The following is a 20,663-nucleotide window of genomic DNA, read 5'->3' as shown; positions in this document are numbered from 1 at the left end:
TTGAACTGCCTCTAATACAAGCATATCCTTTCTTAAGCACAGCTGTGGTTTTGTTTTTTAAGTTGTGCGTAAATTCTTTAATGTTACAGATTTAAATCCTCTCTACACACAAATTGGCATTAAATGTTAATTAAAGCTTTATTTCACTTGAATTTCTTTCTGCCTTCATATTCCCAAATTTTTGAATGTAAGAAGATTCTGTTAATTGTATAAACTCTGTCTTATTGTATAAATTAAGGTTAAGTGTATACAAGAGGAGGGGAGCTCATTGGATACATAATAAAGAAACACTACTTTCTAAAACCAGTCAATAGGACAGGGGCCAGAGTGCATTATCAGCCCGGTGAATATTATTTTAACTTGATAAGTTCCCTTTGAAGTTTTTATTTTTTAACAGTTGTATTTTGCCCAAAATACTATTTTAAATAGGAGACAATTTGTGACACTGGTAAAGTGAGGAGTTATGCATTTGTAATGGCTTATTTTTCTAGACTCCTCTTTTCCCTAACTGAGAAGGTTTCGCACTATAAGCAAAATATCACTTTTGTTTTGAAAGATCAGTGAATTCTCAGGGTGATTTTGAAGTACTTACAATTGTTTTAAACCTGCATTCAGCTTTTGGTGATTGTCTGTCCTGTCTCCTGGCTTATTTGATTTTGACTGACTCTAATGGTGCCAATGTTGTTCCTTGAAGACAGTTACAGGTCAATGATACTAAGGAACAAAACACTATAAACTAATAGGAAACACTAGCTGTCACTCATATAATGCATTGCATATGCAAACTTTTGATTTGTTCACTGATGCCCGTATGTCAATTAAAAGCAGCTTTGTTCATAAACATGAAGAAACAGTTTTTTTGAGTTGTTAACATACCTTCTACTTTGTAATTCAAAACTTTTATTTCTCGATGTGAGTTTGCTCGCTGAGCTGGAAGGTTAGTTTTCAGACGTTTCGTCACCATTCTAGGTAACATCATCAGTGAGCCTCTGACGAAGCGCTGGCCACCAGGATACATGAATATCAACTAGCCACAAAACAACATGACCCACTATCCCTCGTATCCTTACATACAGCTGAGGAAAGACACCACTTTGATTGGGACAACACATCCATCCTAGGACAAGCCAAACAGAGACATGCACGAGAATTCCTAGAAGCACGGCATTCCAACCGGAACTCCATCAACACACACATTGATTTGGAGCCAATCTACCATCCCCTGAGAAAAAGAACAGGAAATGACATCACCAACACAGGAAATGACATCACCAACCCAAGGAAACCTAACCAGATAAACAGAATGACATAACACCAGCACTTTGTCGGAGGCTAACTGATGATGTTACCTAGAATGGTGACGAAACGTCTGAAAACTAACCTTCCAGCTCAGCGAGCAAACTCACATCCAGAACCTCAACCTGAGCTACAAATCTTCTCAAAACTCGCTAACTTTTATTTCTTTGCTGAGCCTTACGTTAATGATTTGTTGCTGCTAATTATTTAACAGACATTTATACAATGTGAGTCATATTGTTTAACTTTTGATGATTGAGAATTCCCGTCAACATTTCTCTAATTATACTTATTGGCAGTGCCTACACTCTTGTACTTAAATAGTTCAGTTCAGTGAATGGCTCAGCATGGAGTAGTTATCCAGTCGAGGTTAAGAGACAACACTTTCTCCACTGCTACGAGCAATGTCACTTGCACAAAACAAAAATCACTTTCCAAGCAACCTGTAGTATTAACAACTGTATCTCATTTCATTTGAACATATTTTAGCTAATGATCTTTAATATTCAAGAATGTTACTGTTGCTTTGTTAAGAACAAGCTTCAAACACTGTCATTCTCTCTTCCCACTCTGGAATGCTTCAAAACTTATATTCGAAACAATAGAACATGGGCCTGTGTGCCCATCATGAATTTTGGATCAGACTCAAGGAGCTGAATGGCTTACTCCTGTTACTAATCCTTACGGTCTACGCTCAGCTGCTCCTTTTTATTGAAAGAATGCAGGAATACACCATTCCATAGAATGACATTTTTTTATGCATGCTTTACTAGAGTGAAGCAAGAAAAATTTGAAATCATATGGCATATTTTAATGATCCAAGATAGTTTACAGGATTATAATCAGACAGAAATAATTGTCCAGCTAAAGGACCAATCAAGAGGAGTGATCAGAATATTGATCAAACAGTTGGGAAACCTTAAATTACCAGAGGGAATTGGTGAGGTGTAAGTTCTTACAGGGAACAAACACCAGAACTTAGGGGCTAAATGGGTGAAGGCACAGGCGAATAAAGTGGGAACATGCACAAGAGGCTAGAATTGAAGGAAGAATGGTGGGGATATGGTGGGAGTGTACCTTTGAGGAGGTGAAGTTGACTAAATAGTGTGGGGCAAAGCCATGATGGGTTTTAAACACAAGGTGAGTCAATATATGTAGGCAAGGACAGAGCTTATGATTTAATTTATTATTGTCACAAGTACCAATATAAGTTGAAAAGTACTGTATTGTGGGCTAACCAGACAAATCTTACCTTACCTAAGTAAATCAGGGTAATAGAACCGAATGCAGAATATACTGTTAAATAGTTATTAGTGAACAAATGACATAAGAAAGTGTGAAAGCAGTCGAGTGTTAGATAAGTTGAATTTCACAACATTTAAAGCATGAAAGACTGACCCAGATAGTATTGGACCAGAATTCTGCAATTGTGAAACCTCTGAACGGACATTTAGGGGTACAGGGAATTGAAAAGAAGAGATGCACGATTGTGATTGTCTCGCACAATATATAACATTTACCTTTCCATGTGAATTATCCATCTGAAAATCAGGAAATTGTACTAATAAACCTAGCTTTTAAGCAGTTTGTCTGTGTATTTATATACTATTTTATTCTCAAGATGTCATGCGCAAGACCGACATTTGTTGTCCATCCATCATTACCCCTGAACTATTTGGCTCTCTCGGCCCTTTCAGAGGGCAATTCAGAGTGAATCAGGTTTCAGTTAAGCTGAAATCACAAGCGGACCAGATGGGCAATGACAGATTAAATTTAGCAGATTTTCTTCCCTCAAGGACATTTGTGAGCCAAATGGGTTTTTACAACAATCAAGACATGGTGCTGGATTTTCCCACCTTTTGGCTGAGTGTTGTTTCCTTCCATGACCCATGGCAACTTTTCTCACATGGTCTTTCACTGCTTATCTCGCTAATAATGCAACCATGCTACACCGTGACTTCTTTGTTCGATCATGCAGTCAGAGACAGAAGAGCTTGCTGCTACTGAGACACTCTGATGGATGATTTACAAATGAGCTGATTGTTCTGTTCAAAATTTAAATCCTGGGATAGTTTGTAAAATTCATGTTTCTTTTTAATATTATTAAATATCAATCTCATAAATGATCTTACACACCCAAAAACAAATTTCTTTCTATTAACCCTTAATATTGTCATACTTAGCTCAATAGAAAAAGATTGCTTGCAGTACGAAAAGGAACAATCCCTTCCTTTCACTAACTATTAAAACATTGTTTAGTTTATTTTTTGTTTTAGATATATATTATGATGTGAATAAAGACTTTTATTGTTTATTGTAAAAAAGCCTTTGGAGATTAAGAACAACTTTTCATCTCGACTCACCCAATAGCATGCAGTACAGATCAAATTCGAGGAAGCTGCTTAATGATAAACATCAGCAAACGATTCATATCAATTCACAAAGACAAACAAAAATCAGTTTTCACAATATCACCTATTGCTGCACTAATAGAAGAGACTGCATGAAAATAAAGAATCACACAGCACAGGAGGCTATTTGATTAACCAACTTTGCACTGACTTTTTGAAAGAATAAAACATTAGTCTTCGTCCTATTTTAACATCAATCTGCAAGTTCCTGCTTTTCAGCAAATATCCATCATCTTTTTGAAATGCATATTCTAAATTGATGGCCTGTCTATCACATGTGAATATCACCAGCCATAATACGTTGCATCAGGTAATCTATAAAATATCTGTACCATGTAGTGTACCAAGAATTATTTACGTGATTGTTCAATAGGAACAGAGCATCTAAAAAGTAAATAAAACACCTCAGTGATGATGTTGCGTTTCAGATCATCTTTAATTTCTCAAAGGATCTTAATTCACCGGTGCTTGTAGCATTTGTGAGTTACATGTCTTTTATACTCAGTAAAGATTTTCAAACAGCACTCCATCACCAGAAAGTAGTCTATTTTTTCAGCAACAGTACCATTGATAATGTCAGGTAAATCTGTTCATTGTAACCTAAAAGATGATGTCTTTTTTTCTTTATTCATGTGTATCCAACCAGTCTTGGGGTACTTGGGAAACTTTTACGCATTCCCATACATTTTTCTTGGTCAATAAAGAGTGTGTTTGCTTTTATGGAGAGGTCATACTCCAGGGATGATTTTTTATGGACCAGCATTTGTAGAGTCTCTTCAGCATCCTTTAGCCTCTGCTTCAAGGTCTGAATGGTGTTATCAAGTTCACGGACTTCATTTATAAGGCTGTAATAAAGACATGAAAAAATGGCTTCAACAAACCTTTTAGGTAAAGTTTTAAGTGAACTATAACTCCAGCATTTTTTTTTGCATTATATGCCTTTCCGCTGTTCCATTTGATGACTATGAAGATTCCTTATGTATTTACTTTGCTGCTGATTACGGAATATTGTGCTACCTTAGCTGACCGAAGTTGCATCTTTGTCCAGGCGTAGGACGCTTATTTTAGTCATGAATCTTGCAGTATAATCATGGAACTACATGAGGACAATATTTATCCACAATTCTCACTAGGCAAATCAAGGTGGTTTAAATATAGAAACACAAAAGCAGAGAATTATATCTACCGCCCTCCTGTTTTGGCCTCAAACACTTTCTGAGGTAATGAATTTCACAGGCTCACCACTCTTTGGATGAGGAAATTTTTCATCTCAGTCCTAAATGGTTTAAATGCTTAAACTATGATCTTTGGTTCTGGACCACCCCCCCCCCCCACCCATCAAGTATATCCTTCCTGCATCTAACCTGTCTGGTTCTGTTAGAATTTTATAGGTTTCTATTACATTCGCAACTCATTCTTCTAAACTGTAGTATTCTGAACAACTCAATCTCTCCTCATATGTCAGTCCTGACAGCCCAGGAATCAATTTGGTAAACTTAACCCTAATCTCTGTAGCAAGAACATCCTTTCTCAGATAAGGAAATGAAAACTGCAAGCAATTTTCCGGGTGTGGCCTCACCAATGCCCTGCATAGTTGCAGTAAGGCATCTTTGTTCCTGTACTCGAATCCTCTCACTGTGAAGGCCAACATACAGTTTGCCTTCTTTATTACGTGCTACACCTGCATGCTTATTTTCAAAGAGTGATGCACATTGGCACCCAGATCTCATTAGATATTGTTGGAAAAACCCAACAGGTTCGGCCGCATCTGTGGAGAGAAATCAGAGTTAATCTTTTGGGTCCAGTGACCTTTCTTCAGAACTGTTCTGTCCTGAGCTGTTCCAGCAATTTCTGTTTTTGTTTCTGACTTCCAGCATTCGCAATTCTTTCTTTTCTTTTGCTCATTAAACATTCTCTCTCTCAGTTTGTAGCCATTCAAATAATAATCTGCCTTCCTATCTTTGCTATCAAAATCGATAAACTCCCATTTATCCATATAATACTGCATCTGCCATGCACTTGCCCAATTACTCAGCTTGTCCAAATCACACAGCAACATCTTTACACCCTTCCACCTGGCTCTATGCCATCTCCAAATTTTGTGATATTACATTTAGTTCTCTCATCTAGATCACTAACATATATTCTAAATAGCTGGAGTCCTGGTACTGATCCCTGCTGTTTCCTACTATTCACTGCCTGCCATTTAGAAAAATGCCCATTTACCCGCACGCTTTGTTTCCTGTCGGATAACGAATTTTCTACCCATCACAATACCTTACTCCCAATCCCATACACTTTAATTTTAAGCATTAATCTCTTACGTGGGACTTTGTTGAAAACCTTCTGAAAATCCAAATAAACCCTTTGAAGAATTCCAGTAGATTTGTAAAGCATGATTTCCCTTTTGTAAATCCATGCTGACTGTGTCTGATTCTACTACTGTTTTCTAAGTGCTCTGTTACAATCCTCGCCACTACTGACATCAGATTCACCAGTCTATAATTTCCTGTTTTCTCTCCACTTTTCTTTGTAAATAGTGGATTTACATTAGCTACCCTCCAATCTGTAGGAACTGTTCCAGTGTCTAAAGAATCCTGAAAGTGGATTACCAAAGCACCCACTATTTCTGAAGCCATTCCCTTAAGTGCTCTGGGATGTAGATGATCAAATCCTTGGGCTTTTAAAGCCTTCAAATCATCAATTTCTCCAGCACCGTTTCTCTACGCAAACTGATTTGCTTCAAGGCTGCCCTGTGTTCCTCATCATTTGCAGAATGCTTCCTGTTTTGTGAAGTTATTTGATAAGTTAAATGCTAAATTAATCAATTTTCAAGGTCAGCGCATTTAATTGCAAGCGAGAACATTCAGTTCATTAATCACAAATAATTATTAGTTTTTGTACAAAACATTAAATTTTAGCATTCTCTTCTTCCAGGTCATGCAGTTAATTATCCTGGACTAATTCCATCACATATGCAGAATAATTAAGAGAAAAGACTAGGAATAAACAACTGGCCTCAACAAATCGGTACAGTAGACAGGAGGCAAATGTCGCAACAAATAAATATTGAAATGATCTATGTAGAAAAATGAGCAACGTAACCAAGAACATTACCTTTGTGTTTTAGTTTCCCATTTGAGCATTAATATTACCAGAAAGTTATATTCTCAAAATTTGTTATTTGGTACCATAAGTAAATCCAAACATTTTGATTTATTTCCATCAGGCCTCAATTATAAGAAACAAAAACAAAATAGCGTCTTAATGTAAAATAAAGAATAGCAGATGCTGGAAATCTGAAATAAAGACAGAAAATAATGGAGAAACTCAACAGGTCTGGCAGAATCTGTGAAGAGAAACAGAATTTTGAACCCAGTGACCCTTCAATAGAGAAGTAGTATGATCTTCAGTATCATCCAAATATTTAATTTATCATCTTCTACCTGCCAATAGTTCACAAATAACTATATTTTTGCTAATATATGAAAAATAACATTTTTGGGATTCTGGCAACTCTAAATTGAATTCAATAAAAATAACATCATTTATTTTTGTTAATACAGTTTTTAAGAAACAGGACCATTTACATTATTACAAGTAAAAGTAACAGTTCATGTCAGCAGTAATTTGATAGTCTATTTGGGGCAGCACGCTGGCTCAGTGATTAGCACTGCAGCCTCACAGCACCGGGGCCCAGGTTGAATTCCCACCTCAGGCAACTGTCTGTGTGGAGTTTGCACATTCTCCCTGTGTCTGCGTGGGTCTCCTCCAAATGCTCCGGCTTCCTCCCACAGTCCAAAGATGTGCAGGCTAGGTGGATTGGCCATGCTAAATTGCCCGTAGCGTTCGGGGTGTGTGGGTTATAGGGGGATGGGCCTGGGTGGGATGCTTCAAGGGGCAGGGTGGACTTGTTGGGCCAAAGGGCCTGTTTCCATACTGTAGGGAATCTAATCTATTTCTCATGAATTGCTGATCTTTTGTACTCATGAAGTAAGCTCTTCATTTCAAGCAATTTACCTACCTTCAAAAATATTCAGTAAAAATCCACAATGTTGTTTGTTAAAATTGAAAATATAGGCACAGCATATATTTGACATTGTCTCATCATAACCTAAACATGATTGACATTTAGTTGATGATCATGTTGTAAAAATGATTTTCAGGCATTGAAACTGCAACTGATCAACATTCTACTGGGTTAGTTTAAAAAAAAACTCTCTAGAAATATCTTACTTCCTTTCTTCATTCAGAATATGAAAGATCCATATCTAACCCAAGTACATTAATACACACTGAGCTCTGAGTATAATGCTACAAGGAAATAGATTCACAAAACAGGAAATTACCTTTGGTATCCTACCAATAAGTGAGGATCCAATGGCTGTAATTATATCATTCACATCTCCAGTGGGAAGGTTTCTTTGAAGTTCAAACAGTTTTATGTTATTGTGAAGACAACATGTCTGAGGTCCTTTGAAAAGCTGCACAGTTGCCATGATCATAGCAACAGTATCTATGCTAGCCACACTGTTGTTATGTCACGTTCATAAAGTTTCCAACTTTTTACAACAAACATTTCTCAATGCATTCCGTGATAATTTGATGACTCAAGATGACACTGTGGAGATTCTGGGCAGGTTGTGTAATGAATTTATAACAATGGGTGGAAGCTGAAAGACTGAGTGGATACTTAGAATTTTTTGAAATTATAAAGAAGCAAACTTCTCACTATGGGAATATGCATTCATATTTGGATCCCTTACAAATTAGAAACAATAGGAAATTCTCATCCAACTGGTCACTTATGAGAAGTATTTCAACTGTGTGCAGAACACTCAGTGTCTCATAATAAAGACCTTGCATCCGAAAGTAGGTAACACTAAAGATTTTTGCATCCATATAATTATTAACACTTCTGATGAACATGTGCTGTTTTATCAGTAAAACAAAATTCTTGTTCTCCTCGTTTCTTAGTGAAAAATGCACAGCTCAGAGTGTTACTGAACATTGTAATACAGGAAGGTTCTACGTCCACTGTTCAGTCTGTGCTGTGTTAAGTGATTTATGTCAGCATGTCATTGTGCACACAATGTCTTCCTGCGTTCCATGAAGAAAGAGGGCTCTTTCTGATAGGAATACAGTTACTATTAATACGAAGTTTGAGTGCATGGGCTTTGAATGGTAACCTAATAAAACTTAGCTGCAATTTTCTTTGTGCATGAGAAGTCTGCTGATATTTATTGTCCTGACTCACACATGGGGAACACAACTTTATCAACCTAACAATGTATGGCTATGAGATCACCTGTGGAAGTGCAGCAGAGCAGCAGACCAAAGTTTGGATATAGCATAAGCATAGTTTCTGACCTCCGCTCAACTATCAATGGATAAAACATCTTGTAGTGCAAAAATATGGCACTGTGTTTGATACGCTCCTATTGATACAGTTTCCTTTGGTTCTTTCCTGTCACCATATCCACCAAATTACACATCTACACCATCACCACCGAAGGCATAATTAAGAAGAAATTCTGAGGTGCTGCAGATACATCTTATTCATAATCTGGAGGACTCACTAAAATGAAAATAAATATAAGTTGATCTGCCTGTTAAAGCGATTATTAAATTACAATTCTTGTCACAAGGCATCTGTTAAATGTGGAGTTAATTAATCGACAAGAACAATATTTTGATGGTTTGGTTGAATATGTGCTCCATATCCATTCCAAATACATTATGATTGGTGATTTCTCAGTTACCTATCCTTTAACACTTTTTATGACTATACCGGGAGACACAGAGTTGTTTATGCAGCCCTGTGTGTGGCCAGTTACAATGGGTTACCAAGCCAGTGTATGGTTATTGCAAACCACAGCATATCTCTTTCCTGCTCAGATGATTGGTATCCTTTGCTATAAAGCAAGTCACCCCACCTAATGGATTTGTTCAGAACTGGACAAAAGGTTGCAGTGTCAGACTTTGCTGCACCTTGTCATTCTGATACCACAGACCTATATACTGCGCTCCAACTGTCATTCTATTTCTCATTCATGCTTACTTTAATGAGGTTTTTTTCACACGATTTTGCTGTACATTGTAACAGGGAAAATTTGCCTGTGCTGATTCACAAAAAGTAGTAATAAAATCAATATTGTAGATAAAATACACGTAAGGGAGGAGTTTATGCACTTAACATCCTTTTATTTACTTACTCTTCATTTAAGGACAAAAATTGTGCAAAAATTGATGAGAGCCTAATGGTACAAGGGGTGCAAAATAATGGACACAAATGAAAAATTCTGCAATACAGACTTCAACTGCCTGGTTCACCGTCAGACAGTTTTCGTTTGAGTTATCAAAAAAAAATTAGGGATAAAAGCAATACATATCTCGTCTGACAGAGGTCATGTCAGGGATACCCAATACAACGTTGGGTAAAGAAGGTCTTTTCTCATTGAATTTTTTTGAGAATATTATCAATCTGTGCAGGAGGGTAATCTGGCATCTGTAGGCTTCATATTTTGGAGGAACTTTGAGTTAGGGATAGTTTGATTGAGTTTTAGAAAATGATGGGGAGACCAGGTTGTGTAAAGCAATTATTTAAAGTAAATGGGATGGGGAAAACTGGGAGGGAGGATTATAAATTTTAAACAAACATTTATTGACCATTTGTAATTCTCCTTTTATAGGAGATATAGCTCTGACATTAGATGTTCTTAACTATTCCCAGTAAATTATGGAACAATGAAATAGGTTTTTAGCTGCTCCGGTGAATTTTAACTTATTATTTCCTTCAAACAAGACTTGCATCTTAAGCTGACTGGAATGGAAAGCATCTCATATAAGACATGGATATCCTTGAATATAAAACTGGATTAATGCAACATATTGGTTGAATTTTGTTCACTGGTTTGGAGTTGAAGGGGAATTTTCCATTTCCCAGTAATTCAGTTGTATAAAACACTGATAATACCTCTGTTGGAATCAGTCCTGGGCACCACACTGAAGAAAGGATAGAGCATAGATCATAGATCATAGAACAGTACAGCAGAGAACAGGCCCTTCAGCCCACAATGTTGTGCCGACCATTGATCCTCATGTATGCACCCTCAAATTTCTGTGACCATATGCATGTCCAGCAGTCTCTTAAATGTCCCCAATGACCTTGCTTCAACAACTGCTGCTGGCAACGCATTCCATGCTCTCACAACTCTCTGTGTAAAGAACCCGCCTCTGACATCCCCTCTATACTTTCCCCCAACCAGCTTAAAGCTATGACCCCTCGTGTTAGCATTTTCTGCCCTGGGAAATAGTCTCTGGCTATCAACTCTATCTATGCCTCTCATTATCTTGTACACCTCAGTTAGGTCTCCTCTCCTCCTCCTTTACTCCAATGAAAATAGTCCAAGCTCAGTCAACCTCTCTTCATAAGGTAAGCCCTCCAGTCCAGGCAGCATCCTGGTAAACGTCCTCTAAACCCTCTCCAAAGCATCCACATCTTTCCTATTATAGGGCGACCAGAACTGGATGCAGTATTCCAAGTGCGGTCTAACCAAAGTTTTATAGAGCTGCAACAAGATCTCATGACTCTTAAACTCAATCCCCCTGTTAATGAAAGCCAAAACACCATATGCTTTCTTAACAACCCTGTCCACTTGGGTGGCCATTTTAAGGGATCTATGTATCTGCACACCAAGATCCCTCTGTTCCTCCACACTGCCAAGAATCTTATCCTTAATCCTGTACTCAGCTTTCAAATTTGATCTTCCAAAATGCATCACCTCGCACTTATCCAGATTGAACTCCATCTGCCACCTCTCAGCCCATCTCTGCATCCTGTCAATGTCCCGCTGCAGCCTACAACAGTCCTCTATACTGTCAAGGACACCTCCAACCTTTGTGTCATCTGCAAACTTGCTGACCCATCCTTCAATCCCCTCATCCAAGTCACTAATAAAAATTACAAAGAGTAGAGGCCCAAGGACAGAGCCCTGTGGAACACCACTCACCACTGACTTCCAGGCAGAATATTTTCCTTCTACTACCACTCGCTGTCTTCTGTTGGCCAGCCAATTATGTATCCAGACAGCTAAGTTCCCCTGTATCCCATTCCTCCTGACCTTCTGAATGAGCCTACCATGGGGAACCTTATCAAATGCCTTGCCGAAGTCCATATACACCACATCCACAGCTCGACCCTCATCAACTTTTCTAGTCACATCCTCAAAGAACTCAATAAGGCTTGTGAAGCATGACCTGCCCCTCACAAAGCCATGTTGACTGCATTTAATCAAGCCATGCTCTTCCAGATGGTCATAAATCCTATCCCTCAGAATCCTTTCTAACACCTTGCAGAGGTGAGACTTACTGGTCTGTAATTGCCGGGGATTTCCCTATTTCCTTTCTTGAAGAGAGGAATTACATTTGCCTCTCTCCAGTCCTCAGGTACGGCTCCAGTGGAGAGCGAGGATGCAAAGATCTTCGCGAGTGGCGAAGCAATTGCATTTCTTGTTTCCCAAAGCAGCCGAGGACAAATCTGGTCCGGGCCTGGCGACTTGTCAATCTTAATGTTTGACAAAATTTTCAGCACATCACCTTCCTCTATCTCTATCCATTCCAGCATGCACACCTGCTCTTCAAAGGTTTCATTCACTAGAAAGTTCGTTTCTTTCATAAAGACAGAAGCAAAAAACTCATTTAGGGCTTCCCCTACCCCCTCAGACTCCACACACAAGTTCCCTATGCTATCCCTGATCGGCCCTACTCTTTCTTTGACCATTCTCTTATTCCTCACATAAGTGTAAAATGACTTTGTGTTCTCCCTAATCCGTTCTGCCAAGCCTTTCTCATGCCCCCTCCTGGCTCTCCTCAGACCATTGTTGAGCTCTTTCCTCACCTGCCTGTAATCCTCTAGAGCTGAGCTTGACCCTAGCTCCCTCCACCTTATGTAAGCTACCTTCTTCCTTTTGACGAGAAGCTTCACCGCTCTCGTCATCCAAGGTTCCTTTATCGTCCCCCTTCTTGCCTGTCTCAGGGGGACATATTTATTTATCACTCGCAACAACTGTTCCTTAAACAGTCTCCACATGTCTATATAGTGCCTTTCCCATGGAACAATTGCTCCCAGTCCATGCTTCCTAACTCATGTCTAATCGCATCACAGTTTCCTCTTCCCCAATTAAGTATCCTCCCATTTTGCCCAATCCTCTCCTTCTCCATAGCTATGTAGAATGTGAGGCAGTTATGGTCACTATCACCAAAATGCTCTCCCACCACAAGATCTGATACCTGCCCCGGCTCGTTTCCGAGCACCAAGTCTAGAATGGCCTCTCCCCTCGTCGGCCTGTCAACGTACTGAGTTAGGAAACCCTCCTGAACACACCTTAAAAAAACAGCTCCATTCAAATCTTCTGCTCGAAGGAGGTTCCAATCAATATTGGGAAAGTTAAAGTGACCCATTATAACAACCCTACTACGTCTGCACTTTTCCAAAATCTGCCGACCTATGCTTTCTTCAATCTCCCTGCTGCTATTGGGGGGCCTGTAGTAAACCCCTAATGATAGCAAAGTATTAGGGTACAGAAGAGGTTTACTAGATTAGTAGCAGGAGTGAGAGGATAATTTCAGTTATGAAGAGAAATTGTAACGGTTAGGGATAGTCTCCTTAGATATAAGAACATCATGGGGAGATTTGACAGAGGTATTCAAAGCCAGGAACACATGGTCAATTAAACAAGGAAAAACTGTTTCTAGGCAAATGTGTTAATAACTACAGGACACAGGATTACAATGGTTGGCAAAGAGCTGACACAAGAAAACATTTCTTCCAGAGAGTTCTTGTGATCTAGAATGCACTGCCTGAATTCAAAAGAGAATTGGCTAAATATTTAGATGGGAAAGAGAGGACAGGGAAAGATCAAAGGATTGGGTATTATTTGGAAAACTCCCTCAGAGATCTGGTGCTGGCATGATCAACCAAATGGCTTTCTTCTGTGCCATATCATTCTATGATTCTAACTGGCTTGGTGTTAGGTTGCCTCTCCCAAGAGGTTACATGGAATCATGCAGCATGGAAACAGAACCCTTGCTCCAAACAGTCCATGCCAACCACAATCCCAAACTAAATTAGTTCCACTTGCTTGCACTTGACCCATATCCCTCCAAATACTTCTTACTTATGGCCTTATCCAAACCTCTTTTAACTGTTGTAATTGTTCCTGCATCCAACACTTCCTCCGGATGTTCATTCCACACATAAACCATGCTCTGTGTAAAAAAAATTGTCCCTCGTATCTTTTTTAAATCTTTCTCCTCAAAAATATGCCCCTCTAGCCTTGAAATTCCCCACCCTAGGGAAAAGAGCGTTGCTGTTCACCTCATCTATACCATTCATGATTTTATAAACACCTATAAGGTCACCCCTCGACCTCCTACTCCAGTGAAAAATGTCCCCACATATTCAGTCTCTCCTTATAACTCAAACCTTCCATTCCCGTATCTGCTACTTGGGTTTTACATATTGTAATAATTCTACTTGTACGGGACATGTTACAAGATTCAGTTTGTTTTCCCTTTTCTGATATTATTGTATGATTGTAATTTTGTGTGTTTTGTTCTGGTGGCAAGAGAAAGGAGGTTTATGTAAAAAATACAAGTACGATAGCAAGTACATGAGGAAGCAAAGGCACTCATTATTGTCGAAATAAAAGCCAAAAGAGCTGCAGATGCTGTAAATCAAGAACAAAAACGTTACTGGAAAAGCTCAGCAGGTCTGGCAGTACCTGTGCAGGAGAAAACAGAGTTAGCGTTTTGGGGCCAGTGACCCTTCCTCAGAACGGATGGCGGCTGGGAAAACGTCAGTTTACAATATGAAAATAGGGAGGTGGGTGGGGTAGGCAGTAAATGATAGAGCCCAAAGAGAGAGAAGGACAGTTGGACAGACAAAGGAGTTGCTAACGATCAGGCTGGGAGGGTGAGTAGTTGTTAATGGGGACTGTTAGTGACTAAAAAACAGGGGGTGTGTAATGGCAGGCTATGTGGTAAGAAGGCCTGGTGTGTTGGGTGGGGGGCTGGGACATGGGAGCGTTTAGGCCCTAAAATTATTGAACTCAACATGGAGTCCGGAGGGCTGTAGGGTCATTATTGTCTTGCAGTTGCTGCCCAGTATGATTGTATGTGGGAATCCTCATTTATTGACTTACTGTATTTGGGCTGGATCCCGGCACAGTTCCACATTTGGTCTTCGTGTACGTTCATCCAGTCGGGTTTGAGCTACCTTTAAAGGTGCTTCCTTATCTTTGATGGCTTTCTTAATGCTTTCGATTGTCAGTTCAGTTTGAAAGATGACTTGAAGCGTCTGCAGAAGCAGAGAAAACATAAAAGGTGAAAATCATGGACTTAATCTGTAATGTTTGTTGTAAACAGAGCCCACTTGCTTTTATCTTGTATCAAGGAAATACATGTTGAGAGATGAGTATTCGGTTTACTCAACAGCTGAATGTAGCAATGTGTAGCAACATTTTGATCATTCACAGATAAAACTGGTTGGCAATCCTTTTGTACTTTAGAAAAGTAATCTTTGGCTAACCTTGAGATTGCATTATTCAGCTATGCATCTGTTTCTCAATTGTGCTGGAAATCCCTGTCTAATGGTGTTATTGGTCAACCAACAACAGTTCAAAAGGCAACTCACCACCACCTTCTCAAGGGCAACTAGGGACATGGCAGTAAATTCTGGCCAACCTGTGATATCTCCATCCCATAAGAAAATAAAAAATGCTCTAGATACATAATCTATAAGTCAGTAGAGGTGGTGACAGCACATCTTTGTATAATTTTCTCTTTATGAATATGTGTGTTTGTCAGTGATGTGGCAGCCCTTATTTTGGTGAGGTCTTTCCTACATGTTAGGCAAATACCCAATGTTATGTGCCAGCGGTGGTTGAGGAATACTTTTACACTGAGCAGACATCATTAACAAACATGTAATACTGCTAGTCTTACTGCTGAAATATATTTTTCATTTAAAACACTATTAAGATGTTAGTCAGGAATGTCAACAGTAAACTTAGAGTCAGAGTTACAAAGCATGGAAACAGACCCTTCAATGCAACTCGTCCATGAAGACCAGATATGCTAAACCAATCTAGTCCCATTTGCCAGCATTTGGTCCATATTCCTCTTAAACCCTACCTATTCATGTATCCATCCAGGTGCCTTTTAAATGTTGTAATTGTGTCCATTGACCCCTTTTACTGGAGTCCATATAGACAACATCCACCACTCCGCCTTCATCAATCTTCTTTCTCACTTCTTCAAATAAACTCAATCAAGTTAGTGTGACACAATTCCCCACACTGAAAACCATGTTTACACCCCCTAATTAATCTTTACCTTTCCAAATACCTGTAAATTCTGTCCCCCTGAATCCCCTCCAACACAGACATCAGGCTCATCAGTCTATAGTTCCCTGGCATTTCCTTACCAAGTTTCTTAAATAATAACAACTTCCAGTCTTCCAGCACCTGATCTCTTTGGTTATATTGATCGGACAAATATCTCAGTAAGGGGCCCAGTCATCTCTTCCCCAGCTTCCCTCAAAGTTCTGGGATGCATCTCATCAAGTCCCAGGGATTTATCCACATTTATGTATTTTAAGACATTCAGAAGCTCCTCTTCTGTAATACAGACACTTTTCAAGATATTACTATTTATTTCCCCAAGTTCTCGAGCATCCATTTTCTTCTCCAAAGTAAATACTGATGGGGAAAAGTCATTTTGTGTCTCATCCATCTCCTGTGGTTCCACACGTGGATGTTTTTTTTAATCTTTAAGGGGCCCTATTCACTCCCTAGTTACTTGTTTTCCCTTAATGCATTTGTTGAATCTAATTGGATTCTCTTTAACCCTATTTGCCAAAGCTATCTCATGTTCTCTTTTTCCCCTCCTGATTTCCCTCTTTAGTATATTCCTACTGCCCTTATACTATTTCAGGGATTCACTGGATCCTGGCTGCCTATATCTGATATATGCCACCTACTTTTTCTTGGCCACAGCTTCAATTACTCTAGTCATTCAGTATTCCCTACATCTACCAGTCCTACCCATTGCAATACCAGGAACATACTGTCTTTGAGATAACAAAGTGTGGAGCTGGATTAACACAGCAGGCCAAGCAGCATCTTAGGAGCACAAAAGCTGACGTTCGAGCCTAGGCCCTTCATAAGAAAAGGGTCTTTTTTTCATACTGTCTCTGAACTCCTGTTATCTCATTTTCCAACCATCCCTTTACTTGCGAATAGCCTCGTCTGATCAACTATTGAAAAATTTTGCCTAATACTGTCAAAATTGGCCTTCCTCCAATTTAGGACTTTAGCCTTTAGGTCAGGTTTATCCTTTGGGTCATTGGCCCCAGAGTGCTCCCCCACTGACACCTCAGGCGTCTGCCCTGCCTTACTTCCCAAGAGAAGGTCAAGTTTTGCTCTGTCTCTAACAGGTAACCTAGCTGTCAGTACTGTATTCCTCTGAAAAGCTGTCAGCCCCAACATTGTCCAGAACAGCATAGTTGTTTGAAATGGGGATAGCCACAGGAGACTCCTGCACTTCTGCCAACCTCTCCTAACTTTCCTTATTCTTTACTTAATTGAATATGTTATTAAATTTAGCAGAATTGGTAAGAGTTTCACAAACAAAATGATTGTGAAAGATTCTAAGTAGAACAGTCCCATTTAAATGTCAATTTATTTTGTACTTTGTAACTTGTATTCTCATAGTGTTTGTCATAGCTTGGTAACTTTTTATCTCTTTGAAATAACTTCATTAACGGCAGTCAATCACAGCATTCCTTTATTTTCTTTTAGAAATGCTCTCAGCTTTCTCACACTCTGATGCTTTGTTCGAAAGCAGTATTTATACATCTTTGGAACAGAGGTTTTCAATGCAACACAATTTCTCCTGTTCACATCACCTTTGGTAAACTCATGTATTAGGAGAGTGATCTATAGAGGTAGGCATGTAACCACATTTCAAATGTGAAACTGAGATCTACGGCGAGTTCCATACGAGGTTTCTGAAGAGAACTGGGTATATATTTAAAAGGGATGAAATTAGAGGGCTACGGTAATAGGGCTGGAGAGTGGGATAAGCTGGGTCGTGGTTTTGGAAGCCAGTACAGACAAGATCAGTTGAATGGCCTCCTTTTTGTTTGAGGGATAATACCCTGGAGGGATCATGCAGTGAAGCATTATGGATAGAGCTCAACAATAGGAGCAACCACAATGCTGGGACTGTACTACAGACCTGGAGCTGCCAGTGGGTGATGAAGGAGGAGACATGTAGTCAGATTCTTGAAAGATGTGAAAATAACAGGTTTGATGTGGTGGGTGATTTTAACTTCCCCTATTTTGACTGGGAGTCCCTTAGTGCCAGGAGTTTAGATGGGGAGCAATTTGTTAGGTGTGTCCAGGAGGGTTTTTTGAAATGGTATGTGGATAGTCCAATGAGGAAGGGATCCACGATAGGGTAACCCTAACACTAACCCTATCGCAGGTGTTGGTAAATTAGCCTGGCCAGATGATCAAAGTTTCAGTGGGGAAGTGTTTTGGGAATAGAGAACTTAATTCCATAAGTTTCCAGATACTTATGGATAAGGACAGGACTGAACCTCAAATGAAGGTTTTAAATTGGGGGAAGGCTGACTTGAACCAAATTAGGCATGAATTGGAGAATGAGTGTAAAGCCACATCTGACATGTGGGAGTCTCGTAAAGACCAGTTTATTACAGTGCAGGACAGGCATGTTCCTGTGAAAATGAAGGACATGAATGGAAGGTAGACAAGTCTCCCGGACCAGATGAGATCTATCCCAGGATTATGCACCAGAGAAGGGAGGAAATAACTAGAGCTTTACCAGATATCTTTGCATCCTCTTTGGCCTCAAGCGAGGTTCCAGAAGGCTAGAGAATGGCCAATGTTATTCCTTTGCTTAAAAAGAGAAACAGAGATAATTCAGGAAATTACAGGCTCGTGAGCCTGAAGTCATTGGTGGGGAAGCCGTTGGAAAAGATACTGGGAGACAGGATTTATTCACATTTGAAAGCAAATGAACTAGTCAGTGATAGGCAGCATGGATTTGTAAAAGTTTTCCAGAAGATTTGTAACTCGGGTTGTGGATGAGGATGTAGACATGCTCACTGGGCTGAAACAAAACTGGAAGCGATACCAACGATCCCAGCAAACCGAGGCATATAAATAACAAGCAGGACAGAGCACTGATGCTTTACCAGAGGCACTGACGACATTACCTAGCAGGGTGATGAAACATTTGCAACCAGACCCACCAGCTCAGCGAGCCTGTCTACAGCCTCAGCATGGATTTGTGTGGGGAAGGTGATGTCTCACCAATATGATTGAGTTTTTTGAGGAGGTGGCAAGAATGATTGATGACAGAAGGGCTGTGGATGTCGTCTACATGGGCTTTACAGAACTGACTTGGTATAGAAGATTGCGAGTAGTGGTAGAACGGTGCTTTGCAGAATGGAGATCAGTAGCTAGTGGCATTCCACAGGGATCCGTGCTGGGACCTTTGTTGTTTGTAATATATATAACTGATCTGGAAGAAGATGTAGGTGGTCTGATTGGTTAGTTTGCAGATGACACCAAAATTTCTGGGGTTGTAGATAGTGAGGAGGATTGTCAAAGGATACAGCAGGATATAGGCAGATTGCAGATATGGGCAGAGAAATGGCAGATGGAGTTTAATCCAGACAAATGCAAGGTGATGCATTTTTGAAGCTCAAATTTAGGCGCAAATTATACAATAAATGGGAGAACCCTTAGGAGCATTGACAGACAGAAACATCTGTGTGTACAAGTCCACAGATCCCTACAAGTGGCAACACAGGTTGGATAAGGTGGTCAGGAAGGTATGCAGCACGCTTGCCTTCATCAACTGGGGCACTGAATATAAAAGTTGGCAAGTTATGTTACAGCTGTATAAGACTTTAGTTAGGTCACATTTGGAAGATTGCAAGCAGTTCTGATTGACACATTACCAGAAGGATGTGGATGCTTTGGAGAGTGTGCAAAAGAAGATTTACCAGGAGGGTTTTAGGTACGAAGAAAGGTTTAAACTCTGATTGTTTTCTCTGGATAGATGGAGGCTGAGGGGGTGACTTGATAGAGATCTACAAAATTATGAGAGGTATAGATAGGATGGATAGTCAGAGGCTTTTCCCCCAGGGTGGAAATGTCAACCACAGGACAGCACAGGTTCAAGGTGAGAGGGGAAAAGTTTAGGGGGAGAAGTGTGGCGAAAATTTTTCACACAGTGGGTGGTGGGTGTCTGGAACACACTGGCAGTGGTGGTGATGGAAGTGGGCACGTTAACAACATTTAGGGCATATCTTGACAGTCACGTGAATCGGAGGCGAACAGAGGGATAGAGACTGCATACGGGCAATAAGCAGCTATCAGTAATATAGACAAAAAGGAATAGGAATCCGCAAAAGCCTGGTGGGCCGAAGGGCCTGTTCCTGTGCTGTACTGCTCTTTGCTCTTACTGTACTATTCTACAATTCTACAGAGCTAGTGATTTTCCCTCACAGATATCCACTTTACAAAATCTACCTCAATTGTGTACAGGTATCAATAGATACACACAGGCCCATTGAGCCTTTCTGAGGGGGTCCACAACACAGGCTTGCTTTATAAGTGGACAGCAAGGATATCCAAGGGTGTGCAGTCAAGAGTAATCAGATTACTTATGGTGGAGGTATGCTCTGTTGCCCTCACCATGTTTCTGCTCTCTCCTTTACTCTATTCGTGGTCTCTCCATGATTCATCCAACCCTGTCCCCACTTTCCTGTTCTGTTCACCTCCTCCAGGCTGTTGTACTCTCTGAGCTCCTGCCAAGGACAGGCAGAATGCTTTGAGAAGCGGGCCTCATCATCTCACT

The 20,663-nt window shown here is 39.9% G+C and overlaps 1 protein-coding gene across 3 annotated transcripts in view; it reads right to left on the bottom strand.

Annotated features, from left to right (window-relative positions):
- Positions 1 to 4,124: 4,124 nt before the first annotated feature.
- The window catches only part of tekt3 (tektin 3), a 34,473-nt gene continuing 17,934 nt past the window's right edge, over positions 4,125 to 20,663 (bottom strand). For all 3 annotated transcript variants that reach the window (XM_048554797.2, XM_048554796.2, XM_048554795.2), the window contains 2 exons: positions 14,912 to 15,066; positions 4,125 to 4,552 (listed from right to left, as the gene is read on the bottom strand). In XM_048554797.2, the coding sequence (XP_048410754.1) occupies positions 4,336 to 4,552; positions 14,912 to 15,066 (372 nt within the window). In that variant the 3' untranslated portion in view covers positions 4,125 to 4,335. The remainder of the gene's footprint in view (positions 4,553 to 14,911; positions 15,067 to 20,663) is intronic.

This window comes from Stegostoma tigrinum, chromosome 22 (genome assembly GCF_030684315.1).
Source record: "Stegostoma tigrinum isolate sSteTig4 chromosome 22, sSteTig4.hap1, whole genome shotgun sequence".
Lineage (NCBI taxonomy): Eukaryota > Metazoa > Chordata > Chondrichthyes > Orectolobiformes > Stegostomatidae > Stegostoma > Stegostoma tigrinum.
The sequence above is the reverse complement of the archived record's forward strand: the minus strand, read 5'-3'. Positions and strand labels throughout refer to the sequence as shown.